Genomic DNA, 20773 nt, shown 5'->3' with positions numbered 1-20773 from the left:
GTGGAGATTATCTATGATTTATAAAAGAAATCGAACGAGCATTTGAGGGAAATGAACTTGCAGAGTTACACGGTTACAGTAGACAAATGTAACTGCTCTAAGGAGCCAGCATGAACATTCTGCTACTCTTCAATAAGCCAAACGATATGCTCCTCCACCATAATGATTCTAACTCCAAACATGCAGCAAAACTCCGCCTACAAGATCTACTCACTTGGACATTTCGATCCATTATTGAAACTAAAGATTAATTTTCAAACTCTTACCCTTAGGATGAGTTTATTTAGTTTGTTTATCATTTGCTTGCTGCATCTGCAAGTAACAGCCTCATCGCTTTCTTCTTGTAATTCTTCCAGTGACTTAAATGTACCTCTTCTAATAGCTTCATCTATTAACTGTTCCAGCTAAATACAAACAAACAATTTTTATAATTAGAAGTCAAGATTGTTCAGTCTACCTTAACAATTGACTTAAAATTAAGACAATCCTAACATACAAAACCACAAGAGCGCAGGAGATCAATTAGAACATCCTATACCTGATAGATCACGATCCAACCTTAAAACCCTATATATTTTTCTCTTCAGGTACGTACACAACTCCCTTTAGGAAATTTTCACTGAATCTGTTTTTCTCAACTCTTAAATGCAGAGCAATCCAAATCATAACAAGACAGTATCAAAATTAGGATTTCATAATATATAGGAAGATTACAGAAACTGATTTCTCTTCTAAATGAGTGCATGTTAAGAAGTTGAAGAGATGTTTCTGGGTTTACTTAAATTAATAGTTCCTTAAGGTTTTTCAACATCACAGCAAAGTGACAAGATGATTGGCTTTTGATGTTTTTAAAAAGTGGGAAAAGGAGTTAACTCAAAAACAACAAGAATAAGTGAAGGTCAGGGCTAATATAATAAAGATTAAATGTAAGCAAAGGAGGGGAGAAGGAAGTACAGTCAGAGTGAGTGAAGCAAGTTAATTGTATTCTTACATAGGCAGAATTCTTCTAGAAAACAGTTACTACGGGGGCTTATAAGAAATCTTGAAAACATAGTTGGGTGGGTTAGTAAGTTTGAAAATGATACAAAAATCAGTGGAGTTGTGGATAGTGTAGAAGGTTGTCAAAGGATGCAGGACGTAGATTAGTTGCAGATATGGCAGAGAACTGGCAAATGGAGTTTAATCCGGGCAAGTGAGAGGTGGCGCACTTTGGGAGATCAAACATTAAGGAAAAAGTATACAGTTAACACCAGAACCCTGAACAGCACTGATGTAAAGTGATCTTGGGGCTCAAGTCTACAGCTCCCTGAGAGTGGCCACACAAAGAAGGTATATGGTACACTTGCCTTTATTGTTCAGGGAACTGAGTACAAGAGTCAGGATATCACGTTGGAGCTTTATAAGACTTTGGTTAGGCCACACTTAAGAGTTGTGCATTCAATTCTGGTCGTCACGTTACAGGAAACTTGTGGAAGCTTTGAAGAGGGTGCAGAAGAGGTTTACCAGGTGCTGCCTGAAGTAGAGGGTACAAGCTATAAGGCAAGGCTAGAAAAGCTCGGATTGTTTTCTCTGGAGTGGCAGAGGCTGAGGGGAGACTTGGTAGAAGTCTATAAAATTGAGATGCATAGATAGGATTGACAGTCAGAATCTTTTTCCTTGAGTTTAAATGTCTAATACTAGGGGATATGCATTTAAGGTGAGAGCAGGAAAGTTTAAAGGAAACATAAAGGGCAAGTTTCTTCTTAACACAGAGTGTGGTAGGTGTCTGGAATGCACTGTCAGGGGTGGTGGTAGGAGGCAGATATGGTAAGGGCATTTAAGGGACTTTTAGATAAGCGCATGAATATAGAAAGAATGGAGGGCCATGCACCAAGGGCAGGCAGAAGGGATTACTCTAATTTAGTAGCCATGTTTGGCACAATATCATGGGCTGGAGGGCCCATCCCTGTGCTGTACTGTTCTATTTTTTTTAAGCGTGTCCAACTGCCGTTACTGGCAAATCACATTTTGGAGGTGAATTCATTATGCAGTATGATAATGATGAGCAAATTGTGTATAGCACTTTAAGTGAGGTGGTCACGCAATGCAAACTGAACAGGCAGAAAGGGTATGGGTGACCACCAGGTAAAAGTACAGCAGGACACAGAACAGTGAAGTTCCCTGTGCTCGTCCCACTTTCAAGCAGAAACACCATTTTGAATACTGGTAGGGGAGAGGATTGTGCAGGAGAACACAGCGACAACCAAATTCTTGGCACCATAGGTGAGTCTACTGCACAAGAGAGGAGAAAAAGAATAGCAGAGCTATAATAGGGGATTCAACTGAAAGGGGAATAGGCAAGCGTTTCTGCAGTTGCACAGGACACTCCAGGATGGTGTGCTGCCTCCCTGATACCAGAGTCAGGGATGTCTTGAAGGGCTGCTGGGCATTCTGAAGGAGAATCCCAAGGCATTTTACAATACATTCAGAGTCAGAGGATAACTTTGGAAATGCAGGCCCATTCAAGGGCAAATAAGGGAATGTGTGTGTGTGCAGCCAGAGGAAGTGGGTGAGGTCCTTAATGAGTACTTTGCATCAAATGATGCTAAGTTTAGAAAGGGGTTGTTGATACTCTAAGGCAATTCGATACTGTGGAGATCGTGTCGGGTGTCTTAAAGCATTAAAGTACATAGGTCCCAGGGCCAGATGGGATCTATCCTGTGATACTGAAGGAGGTAAGGGAGAAGATCGCTGGGGCCACGACAGAGACTTTTTTATTCTCTTTAGCCACAGATGCGGTCCCAGAAGACTGGAAAATAGCCAATGTTGTTCCTTTGTTCAACAAGGTCAACACAGATAATCCAGGAAATTACAGGCCTATGAGTCTTATGTCAGTGGACGTGAAATTATGGGAGAAAATTCTTTAGGGGAGGATTTATTTGTACTTGGGGAAGACATATTGGGGAGAATCAAGATGGCTTTATGCAGGGAAGGTCTTGTTTCACAAATTTGATTGGGTGTTTTGAGGAAGCAACAAAGATTATTGATTATAGTAGTGGGAGAGGATGTTGTCAACATGGACTTTCAGTAAAGCATTTGCAAGGTCCGTCATGGTAAGCTGGTTCAGAAAATCAAATCGCAAGGGATCCGTGATGTTGGCACATTAGATACAAATTTGGCTGGGACACAGGAGACAGGGGGTAGTTCTGGAGGGTGTTTTCCAAGCAGGAAGTCTGTGACCAGTGGTATTCCACAATGATTAGTGCTGAAAACCCTGATGTTCATAATTTATAGAAATAATCTGGATGAAAATGTAGGTGGTCCGATAAGAAAGTTGTAGATGACACAAAAATTGTGGAGTGCGGACTGTGAGGAAGGTTGTCAGAGGATATAGGTCAATTAGAAATTTCAGCAGAGATTGGAATTCAATTCAGACAAGTGGGCAAGATGGTCAAAAAGGCACGGAGCATGCTTGTCTTCATTAGTCAGGGCATTGAGAATAAAAGTTGAAAAGTCATACCGGGCTATAGGGTGCAGGAGAGGTCAACCAGAACATGCCTGGTTCACAGTGCATTAGCTTTAAGGAGAAGGTGGACAAACTTAGATTGTATTCACTAGAGCAATGAAGGCTGAGGAGCAAACTGATAGAAGTTTATAAAAATTACAGAAGGCATAGATAGGTTGGATAGCTGGAATCTTTTTAGCAGGGTGGAAATGTCAAACACTAGGGGGATTTGGTTCTAAGGTGAGGGAAAAAAAGTTTAAAGGAGATGAGCAAGGAAAGGATTTTTTTTGAAACACATTGCCAGATGTGGTGGTAGAAGATACAATAGCAAGTTTAAGAGGCATTTAGACTGACACATTAACAGGCAGAGATTAGAGGGATACAGACTATGTATAAGCAGATGAAATTAGTTTAGAACAGTAGCACATTCGGCACAGACGTGGTGGGCTGAAGGGCTGATACACTGCTGTACAATTCTATGTTCTATTAGAATCATGCAGCATAGAAACCCTTCAGTCCAACTCATCCATGCCAACCAGACATCTGACGGTGACCTTGTCCTTTTGTTTAAAGATTAGATTCCCTACAATGTGGAAACTCGCCCTTCAGCCCAACAAGTCCACACCGCCCCTTGAAGCATCCCACCCAGCCCCATCCCCCGATAACCCACACACCCCTGAACACTATGGGCAATTTAGCATGGCCAATCCACGTAGCCTGCACATCTTTGGACTGTGGGAGGAAACCGGAGCACCTGGAGGAAACCCACGCAGACACGGGGAAAACGCGCAAACTCTGCACAGTCACCCAAGGCTGGAATCAAACCCAGGTACCTGGTGCTGTGAGGCAGCAGTGCTAACCACTGAGCCACCGTGCCTCCCCATGTACCAGCATTTGGCCCACATCCCTCCAAACCCCTCCTATTCATATTTCCATTCAGGTGTTGTTTTTAAATGTTGTTATTGTGCCCCCCTCCACCACTTCCTCTGGCACTTTGTTCCATACACACACCACTCTCTGCGTGGCAAAGTTACCCCTAAGGTCCTTTTTAAATATTTCCACTCTCATCTTAAATCCAAGCCCTCTAATTGTGGACTCTCCCACGCTAGGAAAAGGATCTTGAGTATTCACTCTTTCCATGCCCCTCATCATTTTATAAACTCCTATGAGATCACCCCTCAGTTTCCAATTCTCCAGAGAAAAAAGCCCCAGCCTAATCAGCTTCTCCCTATAACTCAAGCCCGCCCCAGTTCTGGCAACATCCTTGTAAATCCTTTCTGTACCCTCTCAAGGTTAACAACATCTGTCCTGCATACGGTATTCGTGCAGCTAGGCTTGCTAGTGCTTTGTAGAGGGTTTAAACTAACTTGAAGAATTAGTGGAACCGAGAAAGAATGTTTACAGCTCTTTTACAGGCACATCAAGAGTAAAAAGATAATTGAAGAAAGAATTAAGGACTACAAAGGTAATTTGGGCTTGGGGCCAGAGGACATAGGGCAGGTTATAAATGAATATTTTGGGTTAGTGGTCACTTGTGAGAGAGAGAATAGGATATAGAAATTAGGGAGAAGATCTGTGATACAATTCAAGAAATTAGCATAGAGAGAGAAAAGGTTCTAAGTGGTCAGGCATGCTTGAAAGTAGATAACTTTCCAGGGCTAGATGAAATGTATCTCAGGTTGTAGAAAGAGGCAAGGGATAAAATAGCAGTGGATTTGCAAAATCTTTCAATTCCTCTCTGGCCATAGGAGAGGTGCCAAAGGACTGGAACACATCCAGAATATTACATTATTAAAGAATGGAGGAACAGATAAACCTGGAAACAAGCTGATCAATCTAACCTCAGTGGTGGTGAAACTATTGGAAGCAATGCTGAGGGACAGCATTAGTCTGCATACAGAAAGGCAACGATTAACTGACTAACTTGATTAAACTATTCAAAGAGGTGTCCAAGTGTGCAGATGAAGACAGTGATTTATACACAGTGCACTTGGACTTCAGCAAGGCTTTTAATTTAGTCCCGTGTGGGAAACAGATAGCAAACTGCCCATGAGTTCAAAGGAAATAGCAGGGGTGCTTGCAAAAGTCTTCAATTTCTCTCTGGCCACAGGAGAGGTGCCAGATGAACAGAGGATAGCCAATATGGTACCATTACTCAAGAAGATAGCAAGAAACAAAAAGAGGCAACATAGGCCTGTCAGTCTAACGACAATGGTCAGGAAACTATTTGAAGCAATTCTGAGAAACAGAATTAATCTGCATTCGGAAAGGCAGGCATTAATCAAGGATAGTTAGCATGGTTTTGTTCAGGGGAGTTCATGTCTGACCACTTATTTGAATTTTTCAAAGAAGTGAATAGGTCATGCTTTGAGTATGATTGCCCACCTACGAAATTCCCACATTTGGCAGGTGTTTCCAGAGGCGGAATTGGTCCTTGGTCTTTCAATGGTTGGCATTCCTTTCTCTGGCTCCTTTTCAATATTTCCTCTTCTGACCAGTTTGCTCAAAGAATAGTGTCCCTTCATATAGGATTTTCCTCCAAGTCAGTTTCTTCTTCTTTCAGGCATTGACATCGATGTTGCATTTCTTGATGGAAACTTTCAGGGATTCTGTGTAGCACTTCCTGACTCCTCTTCTCATTGAGTTCCTTGAGCAAGGTTAAGATAATTTACCTTTGTAGTCAGAACTGCGGCATCCTAAACCCATGGCTGACCCAACAGAGTTGGTTTCAGATAATCACGGCCTTGATGCTGGTGCTGTTAGCTATTTCAAGAACACTGATAGTAGTACGTCTGTCCTTCCAGGTGATATCAGATTAGATTCCCTACAGTGTGGAAACAGGCCCTTCGGCCCAACAAGTCCACACCACCCCTTGAAGTAATCCACCCAGACCCATCCCCCCACAACCCATGCACCCCTGAACACTACAGGCAATTTAGCATGGACGATCCACCTAGCCTGCAAATCTTTGGACTGTGGGAGGAAACCCACGCAGACACAGGAAGAATGTGCAAAGTCCACACAGACACAGTCACCCGAGACTGGAATTAAACCCGGGTCCCTGGGACTGTGAGGCTGCAGTGCTAACCACTGAGCCACCGTGCCACCCCAACTAGGACAATTAGGAATTGTCTCAAACAACGTTGATGGCATTTCAGACATAGTCCAAACTTTGAAGCCACATAGAAGAGTCAGAAGGATGATTGCCTTACACACAAGGATCTTGATATCAGCACAATGTCACAGTTAAAGATTCTCATCCCTAGGCGGCTGAAGACAGCGCTCACAGACTGAATGTGACATTGAATCTCTGCATTGATGTCGGCCTGAGATGAAAGGTAGCTTGCCACACACAGGAAATGTTCTAAATTTGGGAGAATTTCTCTGTTCATGTTAATGGAAGGGTGAACTGGCTCTTGACCTGAGATGTGTCGGTAAAAGATTAGTGGCTTCTTGAGGTTGAGGCTGAGGCTAATTTTTTGGTATGCTTCTGTAAAGGCATTAAGTAAAACTTAAAGATTCGCTTCCCAGGGAGCAGAGATCACATTGTCAAACGCACGCAAGCGAAATCAGAATCAATTACTTCTTCAAGCAATTCAGAGTGAAAATTTTTCTGTCCACCCTGCAGACAATGTCCACACCACTAGGAATTTTGTCACTGAGAAAACATGGAATGATGTGGTAATGCAGGTGGAGAAAGGGTGGGAATGATGACATCCCTGCTTCACCTCAAAGGATTCTGTCACATTACCATCAGCGAGGGCTGCTGCTAACATCTTGTCATGGAGGAGACAGAGGATGTTGATTAAGTTCACTGGACAGTCTCGTCTTCGACAGGGTCTTCCATAGCACTTCTTAACTGACTTGAGTCAAAAGCCTTGAGCTGATTGACAAAGGCCATCGAGAGTGGCTGATGTTGTTCCTGGCATTTCTGAGGTGCTGATCATGAAAATCATGTCCATTGTTCCATGGTTTTGACAGAAACTATGCTGGCTTTCAGGACAGATTCCTCTGAGACTAGGAGAAGGTGCCTAGTAAGGATTCAGGTGATAATCTTCCTAGCAATGGAGAGTGGGAAGATTCTCAGTAATCCCGGAGGTCTGGACAAATGCTAATGTTGTGCCCTTGCTTAAGAAGGGTAGCAGGGATAACCCTGGTAATTATCGACCGGTGAGCCTGACATCAGTGGGAGGGAAGCTGCTGGAGAAGATACTGAGGGATAGGATCTATTTACATTTGGAAGAAAATGGGCTTATCAGTGATAGGCAACATGGTTTTGTGCAGGTATGTCATGTCTTACCAACATAATAGAATGCTTTGAGGACATGACAAAGTTGGTTGATGAGGGAAAGGCTGTAGATGTCATATACATGGACTTCAGTGAGGCGTTTGAAAAGGTTCCCCATGGCAGGCTGATGGAGAAAGTGAAGTCGCATGGGGCCCAGGGGTGCTAGTTAGATGGATAAAAAACTGACTAGGCAACAGGGGACAGAGAGTTATAGTGGAAGGGGATTTCTCAAATTCGAGACCTGTGACCAGTGGTGTTCCACAGGGATCTGTGCTGGGACCACTGTTGTTTGTGATATACATAAATGATTTGGAGGAAGGTATAGGTAGTCTGATTAGCAAGTTTGCAGATGGAGTAGCAGATAGTGAAGGAGACTCTGAGTTTACAACAGAATATAGATAGATTGGAGAACTGGCAGATAAGTGGCAGATGGAATTCAATCCGGGCAAATGCGAGGTGATGCATTTTGGAAGATCTAATTCAACAGCAAACTACACAGTAAATGGAAAAATCCTGGGGCAAATTGATGTTCAGACAGACCTGGGTGTTCAGGTCCATTGTTCCCTGAAGGTGGCAACGGAGGTCAATGGAGTGGTCAAGAAGACATACGGCATGCTTTCCTTCATCGGACGGGGTACTGAGTACAAGAGTTGGCAGGTCATGTTACAGTTGTATAAGACTTTGGTTCAGCCACATTTAGAGTACTGCGTACAGTTCTGGTCGCCACATTACCAAAAGGATGTGGATGCTTTGGAGAGGGTGCAGAGGAGGTTCACCAGGATGTTGCCTGGTATGGAGGGCACTAGCTATGATGAAAGGTTGAGTAGATTAGGTTTATTTTCATGTGAAAGACAGAGATTGAGGCGGGGGGGGGGGGGGGGGGCGGTCCTGATTGAGGTCTATAAAATCATGACGGGTATAGACAAGGTGGATAGCTAGAAGCTCTTTCCCAGAGTGGGGGCTCAATTACTCGGGGTCATGAGTTCAAAGTGAGAGGAGGAAAGTCAAGGGGAGATATGCGTGGAAAGTTCTTTATGCAGAGGGTGGTGGGTGCCTGGAACGCATTGCCAGCGGAGGTGGTAGATGCAGACACAATAGTGACTTTTAAGATGTATCTGGACAGGTACATGGATGGCAGGGAGAAAAGGGATACAGACCCTTAGAAAATAGATGACAGGTTTCAACATAGGATCTCAATCGACGCAGGCTTGGAGGGCCGAAGGGCCTGTTCCTGTGCTGTAATTTTCTTTGTTCTTTGTTAATAGTTGGAGTCCATTTTGTCTATTTTATTGAAGGTTGTGGCAATGGCAGCATCCCTGAGGTAGTTTGAGATTTCTTCTTTGTCCCAGATTTTCAGAACAGTTTACGGAGATGACAGAAAAGCTCTGCTCCTCTAAGTTCTCTTTAAAAGGAGGCTGATCTCTTATGTGTCTTTCAGAAGTGTGCCATCCTTACTCTGCAGCGATTTGAGACCAAGGGTGTTGGATCTGCATATTGCCTCAGTGGAACTGAAGTGTCAGATGTCATGCTTGTTAATGAGTTGCAGGTCCTTAGCATTCTCATTCCACCACTGGTTTTGATTTCCCTAGGGACTTCTTTGTAACTCTGTCTTTACTGTTTAGTGAGTTCCCCTCTTTGCCTCACTGGTGATGTTGTTTTGCCAGCCACAAAGAATTTTTTAATCAGCTTGTCGGTGAGGTCTTGGATGATGTCATTCTCCCCAAACCAGTAATCAATATTTCTTGATCTTATAGCCAATGGTTTCTTCACAGCCTGAGAAGATAGTCATCCTCAGGTCTTTTCAGATTCTGTCTCCACCCTTCCCCATCCCCAGCAAAATGAACTCTGGGGATTTTGGTGAACAGTTGGACATTTGCTGATCTGCCTGGTTCTTGAAGCTGTTTCTGGTAGTATTTGATGAAAATCAAGGACCGGAAGCTTTGGTAACGACATCTTTTGGTCTTGGGACTGAACAATGACATAGTCAACCATCTGTCAGTGCTTTAACCATGGCTGCTTCCAAGTTTTGAGCTTGTCTTTTTTGTGGAACAATGTATTGATGATGATTAACTGGTGTTTCACACATTTGGTGTGAAACAGGAGAATTCCATTGTTGCTGCAATTCCCAACTCATTTGTTTCTAATGGCTCTTTTCCAGAGTTGGGAGTCCTTTCCAACGCTGGTATTGAAGTGTCGAAGGAGGATAACTTCATCTTCCTTCAGGATGTTGGTGAATGTGGTCTTTAGCACAGAGATTCCTTGTTTGTACTCATCTGTGGCGTAAAGGTTTGGAACAGAGACACTCATAACTGTTGTCTGTTGGTTTACGGCAAGTTGTAAAAGGAGTCATGAGGCAATCTTTGATGCCAACAAGGAGCTCCAAAAGTCAAATGGTAACAAATCCAATTCCTTGCATCCCAGGTTGATCCTTGTTTTCCACTCTACCATATTCTTCCCGCAGCTACCCATGCCTGCTCTTCCAAGTCTCCTGCAGGGCAGCAATATCAATGCGGAAGTACCTGAGTTCACAGGAAGTTCTTTGTACCAAATAACTGTTTTGCTCATTGGCCATGAGGGTTCATGCATTCCAGGTTACAAGACTGAATCTCATTTTGGTTTTCAGACTGCAGGCAGATGAGCCCAGTAGATGCAGTCTTCCAGCCAAGTTGGTAACAGAAGGGACTATTTTTAAAGCACCTTTCTAGCCCTTTCTCCAAGCAGGGTAAACAGCGTAGATCCTGAAGTGGGCTGTTCAGCCATGAAGAAAGCTGCCAAAATACTCCCTTGATTCTATTCCAAGGGCAGAACAACTGAGTTCAAACTCCACAGCAGAAGTGCTGGTCCAAAGCTGGGAACACATTCCTGTTACCAGGAACTCACACCATTTGCTGCAGGACTTGTGTTGTGTGCATGTGTGGGGAGGTTGAATCCCTCCAGGTAGATGACTTTGGGCAGTGATAATGGGAACTGCAGATGCTGGAGAATCCAAGATTTCGGGTCAAGACCCTTCATCGAAACATCAGCTTTTGTGCTCCTGAGATGCTGCTTGGCCTGCTATGTTCATCCAGCTCCACACTTTGTTATTTTGGATGCTTTGGGCAGGATATATTGAAGTGGAAATGCTGTTATACATCAGCAGAACAACATGATCTTGACAGAAAAGGTAGATCCAGTTCCAATATCAAGGCAGCCAGGTATGTAGATGAGGAGAATGCTTTTGATATAGTCTACTTGGCTTTAGATAAGATCCCACATGAGATACTGATAGCAAAGCTAAGAACCAATGAGATACAAGGAAATCAGCTAAGTGGCAGGAAGAAGAATGTGATGGTTGAGGAGTGTTTTTCTGACTAAAGTCTGTGTCCAATAAGGTCCCAGAGTGGTAAGCATTTGAGCTCTTACTGTTTGTGTTTTATATAAATTATTTAAATAATTATTTAGATATAGGAGTGTACATTAGTAAACTTGAAGGCAACACAAAAATTGATGGGGTGATAAAATAGTCAGGAGAATAGGCTTAGAGCACTGGAGTATCACAGAAAATAGGTGCAGGAGTAAGCCATTCTGCCACTCAAGCCTGCACCACCATTCGACATGATCATGCAATTTCAGTACCCTCCTTCCACTTCTTCTCAATACCCCTCGATCCCTTTGGCCACAAGGGCCATGTCCAGCTCCCTCTTGAATATATCGGCACAGTGGGTCAGGGGTTAACACTGCTACCTCAGTGCCAGGGAGCTGGGTCAATTCCACCCTCGGGTTGTGTGGAGTTTGCACATTCTCCTTGTGTCTGTGTGGGTTTCCTCCGGGCACTCCAGTTTCCTCCTACAGCCCAAATATGTGGATTGGCCAAGCTAAATTGCCCAGTGTTAAGGGCTGTGTAGAGTTATGGAGGGGGATGGATCTGGGTGGGATTCTCCAAGGGTGGGTATGAACTGGTTGGGCCAAAGGGCCTGTTTCCACACTGTAGGGATTCTACGGCCAACTGGCTCCAACAGCTTTCTGTAGTCGAGAATTCTACAGGTTCACAACTCCCTGAGTGAGGAAATTCTTCCTCATCTCAGTCCAAAAAGGCTCCCCCTTTTCTTTTGACCGTGATCCCTATTTCTGGACTTTCCCAATTTCAGGAAGATTCTTCCCGCATATAGCCTGTCTAGTCCCATCACGACTTTATATGTTTCCACAAGATTCCCCCCCATTCGTCTAAAGGCTGGTCACACTGAATTTCATTTTCCACTTCAGCTAATCAGATAAATGTGAATTAATGCACCTGGGCAGGACAAACCATGCAAGGGAATCCATGATGAGCAGTAGGACCCTGGGTAGTACCAATGAACATGGGGACCTTGGTGCACACGTACACCAGTCACTAAAGATAGCAGGACGGATGGTTAAAGTGGTTATGAAAGTATATGATATACTTGCCTTTATTAGTTGACGCACAGACTTTAAAAGTACGGTGGATATGATGGAACAGTATAAAACTTTGATTGAGTCACAGTGAGAGGAGCGTGTGCAGTTCTGGAATCAACATTGTAAGAGGTAATGATAGCACTGGAGAGGATACAGAGAAGATTTCTTAAGATGCTGCCTGTGCTGGAGAATGTCAGCTATACAGACAGATTAGACAGACTGGGGTTAGTTTCCTTACAGCAGAGGAGACTGACAGGAGACATCAACACATAGTATGAAATTATGAGGAGCACAGATAGGGTAGACAGAAAGAAACGTTTCTGTTGACCAACAGAGGGTGCATATTTAAGATATGGGGCAGAACATTTAGAGAAAAAAATGAGGAAAACATTTTGCATGCAGAGGGTGGAAATCTGGATTTCGTTGGCTGAAAGGGCACTAGAGACATTAAATACTCAATGTTTAAAAAAGTATTTAGGTCTGCACTTGCAATGCCAAGACATACAAGGCTGCTTTAATTAGTCTTCCAGGCAGTAGATACAAGACTCAACCGTCCTGGGGTGAAAAATATTTTCCTCAAGTCCTTTCTACATCTTCTGCTTTTCAACTTAAGTTACAACCATTTGCTATTGACCATTTGACAAAGGGAAACAGCTGCTAACCATGCCCATCTTATACATTATCAGGATCCATCTCAATCTCAGCTCCAACTTAAACCCAAGTTTATCCAGCCTCTTTCATGACTAAACTGTTCGATATTTGAAAACATCCTCGTTAATTTCCTCTGTACCTCCTCTAATGCAATGATATTCTTCCAAAAACACAGAAACCAAAATTACACTTAGTACCCCAGCTCTGGCCTAACCAAAATCCTAAACAGCTTCAACATAACCTCACTGTTCTCATAATCAATGCCTTAACTGATAAAGGCAAGTGTCCTGCATGCGTTCTTAACTACCCTTTCACCCGATCCCCCGGAAGGTAGCACTAACATGTGAAGAAAGATTGGATCACTGAGCTCATATTTGCTGGAAATTAGAAGAATGAGGGAGGAAAATTCTTCTGTTTCTGGGAATTCAAGGACCTTTACAATGTCCCGCACTCCCGCATGCAGCAGGACGTGTGTCCAGATGCAGGTCCTGTCTGACCGCTTGACAGCTCTGGAGCTGTAGCTGGATTCATTTTGGCGCACCGATGAGGCTGAGAAAATCACAGATAGCACGGTCAGTAAGTTGGTCACAACGCACATAAAAAATACTGAAGAAGCTAAGGAATGGCTAACTAACAAACAGAGGAAGAGTAGGAAGGAGGTGCACGGGGTCCCCTTCAAGCATCTCCCTCTGAAACAGATATGCCATTTTGGATACTGTTGGGAGACATGGCTCACCAGCAAAAGGTCGCAACAGCCAGGTTCATGACACAGGAGGGCAGGAGAAAGAGTGGCAGAGTGATAGCAGATTCAATAATATGGGGCATCGAAAGCCATTTCTGCAGCCACACACAAGAGTCGAGGCAGGTATTTTGTTATCCTGGTGCAAGGATGTCTTGGAGGTGCTGCAGGACAATCTGGGCGGGGTAGGTGAACAGCCAGCTGTCGTGGTACATATCGGCATCAACGATATAGGTTTAAAAAAAACAGGGTGAGGCCCTCCAAGCTGAATTTTGAATTAGGAATTAAACTAAAAAGTAGGACTTCAATGTTAGTAATCTCAGGATTGCTTCTAGTGCAATGTGCAAGTCAGAGTAGGAATAGCAGGATAGCTAAAATGAATATGTAGGTTGAAGGATGGAGCAAGAGGGAGGGATTCAAATCCCTGGGACACTGGAATCGATTCTGGGGGAGGTGGGACCAGCACAAACTGACGGTCTGTACCTGGGAAAGACTGGAATCAATGTCGGGGAGAGGGTGGTGGTGTTTAGTACTGCTGTTGGAAAAGTTTAAACTAATATGGCAGGGGCTGGGAACCTATGCAGGAAGTCAGAAGGACATGGGGACAGAAACTAAGGACAGTCAAAGGGAAAAGTGAACGTGGAAGGCTGAGAAACCAAAGTCAACTATCAAAACAGGCCACATTTCACAATGATTCTAAAAGGTCAAATGTAAAAAAAAGTGAGCCTGAAGGCTCTATGTCTCAATGCAAGCAACATTTGTAATAAGGTGGATGAATTAGCTGCATATGATATGCTGCAATTGGGATCACAGAGACCTGCCTCCAGGGTGACCAAGGATGCGAACTCAACATCCAGGGTTATTCAATTTTCAGGCAATATAGACAGAAAGGAAGGGAAGTGGGATAGTGTTGCTGGTTAAGGAGGAGATTAACATAGTAGTGAGGGAGAACATTAACCTAGACAATGTAATATCTGTATGGGTGGAGCTGTGGAACACCAAAGGGAAAAAAGACGTTAGTGGAAGTTGGGAACAGGCAACGTAACAGTCGTTGTGGCGTTGGGGACTGTATCAAGCTGGAAATTAGAGATGCATACAGTAAGCATACAGCAGTTAATAAGGGCGACTTCAATCTACAAAGTGATCGGACAAACAAAACTGGTATCAACGTGATGGAGGAAGATTTCCTAGAATGTATGAGGGATGTTTTCCTCGACCGATATGTCGAGAAACCAACTAGACAGCAAGCCATCCTAGGCTGTGTATGTTGTAACGACAGAGGATTAATTAGGAACTCTGTGGTGCGAGACCTTTCGTGGAAGAGCAACCATAAAATGGTACCATTCTTCATTAAGATGGAGACTGACACAGTCAAATCTGAGACTTGGGTCCTGAAATTAACCAAAGCTTACTTTGATTGTATGAGGCATGAATTGGCTAAGATAAGCTGGCCAAGGATACTTCAGGGGTTGATACTGTATAGGCAATGGTAGGTATTTAAAGAACACGTGGATAAACTTCAGCAGTCGTACATCCCTGCCTGTCATAAGAGTAAAACAGGGAAGGTGGCTGATCTATGGCTAACAAGAGAAATCTGGATAGTGTTAAAGCCAAAGAGGAGGAATATAAATTAGCCAGAAAAAGCATCAAACCTGAAGACTGAGAGAAATTCAAAATTCAGCAGAAGACAAAGGATTTAATTCAGAGAGGGAAAATAGATTGTGAAAGTAAGCTTGCAGAAAATGTAAAAACTAACTGCAAAAGCTTCTATCGCTACGTGAAGGGAAAAAGAGCGGTGAAGACAAATGCGGGTCACTTGCAGTTAGAATCAGGTGAATTCATAATGGACAAAGAGATGGCAGACTAGTTGAACAAATACTTTGCATATCTTCATTAAGGAGGGCACAAATAACCTTCCAGAAATGCTAAGGGACAGAGGGTCAAGCATGGAGGTGAAACTGAGGGAAATCCTTATTCGTCAGGAAACAATATTGGGGAAGTTGACAGAATTAAACCTGATAAGTCCCCAAGGCCTGACGCTCTGCATCTCAGGGTGCCTAAGGAAATGGCCCTAGAAACAGCAGACATATTGGTGATCATTTTCCAGCATTCTGTAGACTCTGGAGGATAACTAATGTAACTGCACTCTTTAAAAAAAGGACGGGGAGAGAAAATGGGGAATTACAGGCCAGTTAGCCTGATATTGGTCGTGGAGAAAATGCTAGAATCAATTATCAAGGACATAAAAACTGAGCACTTGGGAAGCAATGACAGAATGAGTACCAGTTAGCATGGATTCACTAAATGGAAATCATGCTTGACAAATTTTGTGGAATTTTTTTTGAGGACATGACCTGTAGAGTGGACAAGGGTGAATCAGTCAATGTTGTGTATCTGGGCTTCCAAAAGACTTTTGACAAGGTTTCACACGTCAGATTAGAGAGTAAAATTCAACTTCATGATATCAGAGATAATGTATTGACATGGATAGAGAACTGGTTGGCAGAGAGTTGGAATAAATAGCTCCTTCTCAGAGTGACATGCAGTGACGAGTGGAGTGCCGCAGGGTTCAGTGCTGGGACTCCAGCTGTTCACAATATAAATTAATAATTTGGACAAAGGAACTGAAATCAATATCGCCAAATTTGCAGATGACATTAAGCTGGCTGGCAGTGTGTGCTGTGAGGAGGATCCATAGAGGCTGCAGGGTGACATGGACAGGCAAGCAGAGTGGGCAAATACTTGGCAAATGCAATACAACATGAAAAAATGTGAGGTTATCCACTTTGGTCACAAAAACCAGAAGGGAGATTATTACTTGAATGTTGGCAGTTTATGTACAACACAACGAGATCTGGGTGTCATGGTGGAACAGTCACTGAAGGTTGGCATACAGAATGAAGCAGGCAGTGAGAAAACCAAATGGCTTGCTGGCCTTCACAGCCAACGGATTTGAGCACCGGAGTAAGGATATTTTAATGCAGTTATACAGGGCCTTGGTGAAGCCATACCTTGAGTATTGTGCGCAGTTTTGGTTGACTAGTTTGAGGAACGACATTATTGCAATTGAGGGAGTCCAGTGAAAGTTCACCAGACTGATTCACAGGATGACAGGGCTGACATATGTAGAAAGGTTGGATCGACTGGGCTTGTATTCGTTGGAATTTAGAAGAATGGGGGGTGAGTGGAAACTCAGCAACATATACAATCCTGATGGGACTGGACAGGCTGGACATGGGAAGAACATCCCCGGTGTTGGGGAAATCCAGAACTTGGGGTCACAATCTAAGACTAAGGGGTAAAACATTCAGGACAGAGATGAGGGAAAAATTTCTTCACTCAGAGTTGCGAGCCTGTGAAATTCTCTCCAACAGGAAGCTATTGGAGCCAGTTCATTGGAACTATCAAGAGTGATCTGGGCGAGATCCTTCCAGCTAACGGCATCAAGGTATATGGGAAGAGGGTGGGAATGAGTTACAGAGATTGCATTATCAGCCATGATCATATTGAATGGTGGTACAAGCTCAAATGGCCTATACCTGCACCTATTTTCTATGTTTCTATCCAATCTCCTATTAATGCTAATACGTTTCCCTCAACACCATGAGCAGTTATTTTCTGCAATAACTGTTAAGTGATTCATTTGTCAGGAGAACAAAAAGTGACTTCATGACAGGGTGTTGCCTCTTTGTGCCAGGTTCAAAGATGTCACTGACAGCTTAAGGTATCCTGAAGGGGAACAGTGACAAAGAGGTTGTGGTATACACTGATGCCAACAATATGGATAAAATGAGGGTAACCAAGTGTGAAGCTGGATGAACACAGCAGGCCAAGCAGCATCTCAGGAGCACAAAAGCTGACGTTTCGGGCCTAGACCCTTCATCGGAGATCCTTCATCCTCTCTGTTGAAGGGTCTAGGCCCGAAACGTCAGTTTTGTGCTTCTAAGATGCTGCTTGGTCTGCTGTGTTCATCCAGCTTCACACTTGGTTATCCTGGATCCTCCAGCATCTGCAGTTCCCATTATCTCTATGTAAAATGAGGGATGAGGTCTTGCATCGAGATCTCAAGGAGTTAGCAGTAGAATTACGAAGCAGGACCTCAAAGATTGCAATCTCTGGATTATTCCCAGTGTCATGTGGTGGTGAGTACAGAAATAGGAGAATAGGACAGATGGATGTACATCTCAAACACTGGTGCAAGAGGAAGGAGAGTTTTAGATTTTTGGATTATTGGGACTGTTTCTGGGGAAAGTGGGACCCCTACAAGCATGACAGGCTGTTCCTGAATCAGGATGGGACCAGCATCCTTGCAGGAGAATTTGTTTGTGCTGTTGGGAAGAGTTTAAAGTAGTTTGTTAAGTGTAGGGGAAGACCAGCCATCAGTTCAATAGCGGCACAGCATTGCTTTACAGAGGAACCCAGGTAGAGGAATAAAGCTCCACTTTAATGTTAGGACTGTTATAGATAAGACAGATGAGTTAAAAACACAGATTGACAAATAGAATTGTGACGTTGTTGCCCTCAGAGATGTGGTTGAGGGAGGAACAGGACTGGCAACTCATCATTCCAGGATACAGAATCTTCAGACAGGAGAAGGGGACAGCAGCGGAGGTGGTGTCACGTTATCAATTAAGGACTCAGTTACTGCAGTAAGGAAAGATTTCTGGGAAGGGCCCTTAAATGAGGCTTTGCAGGTAGAGTTCAAGAACAAAAAGGGGTCAGTCACAATGTTAGGAGTATATTATAGGCCCTCTCAAAGTTAGCAGGCAACTGAAGAATAGATAGACAATTCACTGAGGTAAGAGTTCACTGAAGTAACACACCCAGGAACAATGAGCTCCCTCACAAAGCAGCACGGTGGCTCAGTGGTTAGTACTGTTGTCTCACTGCACGAGCAACATGGGTTCAATTCCACCCTCTGGCGACTGTCTGTGTGGAGTTTGCACATTCTCCCCATGTCTGCATGGGTTTCCTCTGTGTTCTCCAGTTCCCTCCCACAGTCTAAAGATATGCAGGTTAGGTGAATTGGCCATGCTAAATTGCCCGCAGCGTTCAGGGATGTGTTCATTACATAGATTACAGGGGATGGGTCTGGGTGGGATGCTCTAAGGTTTGGTGTGGACTTGTTGGGCCAAATGGCCTGCTTCCAAACAGTAGGGATTCTATGATTCAGAAGAGTGGCAAACATCCAGGACCTGATGTTTTCCTTCCACAGGTGCTAAATGAGGTAGGAGAGAACATTGTCAGTGACCTAGCTATAATCTTTCAGAGTTCCCTGGATTAAAAGTTCAACTCTAGGAGGGGAAACTTGCTCATGTCACTCCATTCTTTAAGAAGGACGGCAAAGGGAAAGCAGGAAATTACACAGCAGTAAAGACTGTGTGAGATTCCTGATGCAGCAAAGTGATGGAGGCTATAATCAAGGATAGGACAGGATGATCTAATTGAGGATTTCAGGATATTAACAGGGAAAGATAAGATAGATAAAGATCACATCGAAAAGTTGAGTTAATTAAGGAGTCAGAGTGGTTTCATAAAGCAAAAAAGGTCATGTCTGACAAACCTAGTATTTTTGAAGTGCTGACAAAGTAGCGGGCAGAGGTAAATCTTTCCTTACTGCAGTAACTGAGTCCTTAATTGATAATGTGACACCACCTCCTCTGCTGCTGTCCCCCTCTCCTGTCTGAAGATGGTATTTTTATGGACTTCCAGAAGGCTTTGAATAAGTCCCATACAAAAGACTGTCAGCTAAGGTGGAATCCCATAAAACCGAGGCTGAATTTGGTCTGGGTGGAATTCTCTTAGCAGGGTTGGTCTGGACTCGATGAGTCAAGTGGCTTGTTTCCGCACAGTAGGGATAAAGAGTCTGATGAAGGGTCTAGGCCCAAAACGTGAGCTTTTGTGCTCCTGAGATGCTGCTTGTCCTGCTGTGCTCATCCAGCTTCACACTTTGTTATCTTGGATTCTCCAGCATCTGCAGTTCCCATTATCTCAGGGATAAAGAGTATTGAAATTTGCTGACAATGCGTGATTGTGCAGCATTGTAGAGAGTTGACAACAGAATAAAACAACATGATAGTAATAGATTCGATGAATGAGCAAAGCTGTGGCACATGGACTTTAAAATATACTAACATGAAATTATCCATTTCATACTGGCAAAGTTTAGACCAGGGTATTTTTCTGAGGTCACAAAGTTAAATTCAGTGGATATCCAATGAGATTTGAGGGTTCAGGTGCATAGCTGTTTTCAGTGCCATGAGCTGATGCAGAAAACAGTCAAGGCAACGAATGAAATGCTGGCCATTACATCTAAAAGGGATCAAATGTAAGTATGCACACAGTATGCTGCAGTTGTACAAAATCCTACTTAGACCCCATTTAGACAGTATTGCACACAGATATAGACACCACACCTCAAGTCAGATGTTTTGGCCCTGGAATTCAACACAGGTTTAGAAAAATGGTATCTGGACTTCAGAAGTTACAATATGTGATTCGATAAATTAGCCCTTTTCTGTTTAAAATTTAAAAGGTTAAGTGGTGATCTAATTGAGGATTTAAACATATTAATTGGGAAAGACAGGTTAGATAAACTATTTTCACTAGTTGTAGATCCAAAAACTATGGGCATTGTCTAAGAATTAGTGCCGTGCTATTCAGGAGAGTTGTTAGAAATACTTCTACACGCAAAGAGTAGAGGAGGTTTGAAACTCTCTTCCTCAGACAGCTGCCGATTCAATTGTTAAATTTAAATCTGAGATTTTGTTTAATAACCAAATATGTCAAGGGATAATAGGCCCAAGGCAGTCATTTGGAGTTAGGCCACAGATCAGCAATGATCTTATTGAATGGTGTAGCAGTCTCGAGGGATGAATGGTCTAGTCCTGTTCCTACGCTCCCCGCTCCCCGATGTGCAAAAATAACAATGTTTCAACTTACCAACATGACTTGGGATAATCATGCTAAAAAGGGTTTAGGGGTAAAGTTTTCTTGGAGTTGTATTCAGGGGGACTATTTATTTTGACACGAAGAAGGTCCTATAATGGAAGACTTTGATCTGCCCTAATCTTGGGGAAACGTAGCCAGACAGGTAATTGAGGTGCCAACTGGGGAGCATTTTAGCAATAGCAACTATGACATCATATGTTTTAAGTTTGTTATTGGAAAGGAAAAAGAGCCTTCAAAAAAAAAAGTT

At 43.3% G+C, this 20773-nt stretch overlaps 1 protein-coding gene across 1 annotated transcript in view; it reads right to left on the bottom strand.

Moving 5' to 3' along the window:
* The window catches only part of LOC132210739 (synaptonemal complex protein 2-like), a 48312-nt gene that overhangs the window by 15324 nt on the left and 12215 nt on the right, over positions 1-20773 (bottom strand). The window contains exon 3 of the mRNA XM_059652658.1: positions 267-404. Within this exon, the coding sequence (XP_059508641.1) occupies positions 267-404 (138 nt within the window). The remainder of the gene's footprint in view (positions 1-266; positions 405-20773) is intronic.

This window comes from Stegostoma tigrinum, chromosome 19, assembly GCF_030684315.1.
Source record: "Stegostoma tigrinum isolate sSteTig4 chromosome 19, sSteTig4.hap1, whole genome shotgun sequence".
Lineage (NCBI taxonomy): Eukaryota > Metazoa > Chordata > Chondrichthyes > Orectolobiformes > Stegostomatidae > Stegostoma > Stegostoma tigrinum.
This window is presented reverse-complemented; position numbering and strand designations above follow the sequence as displayed.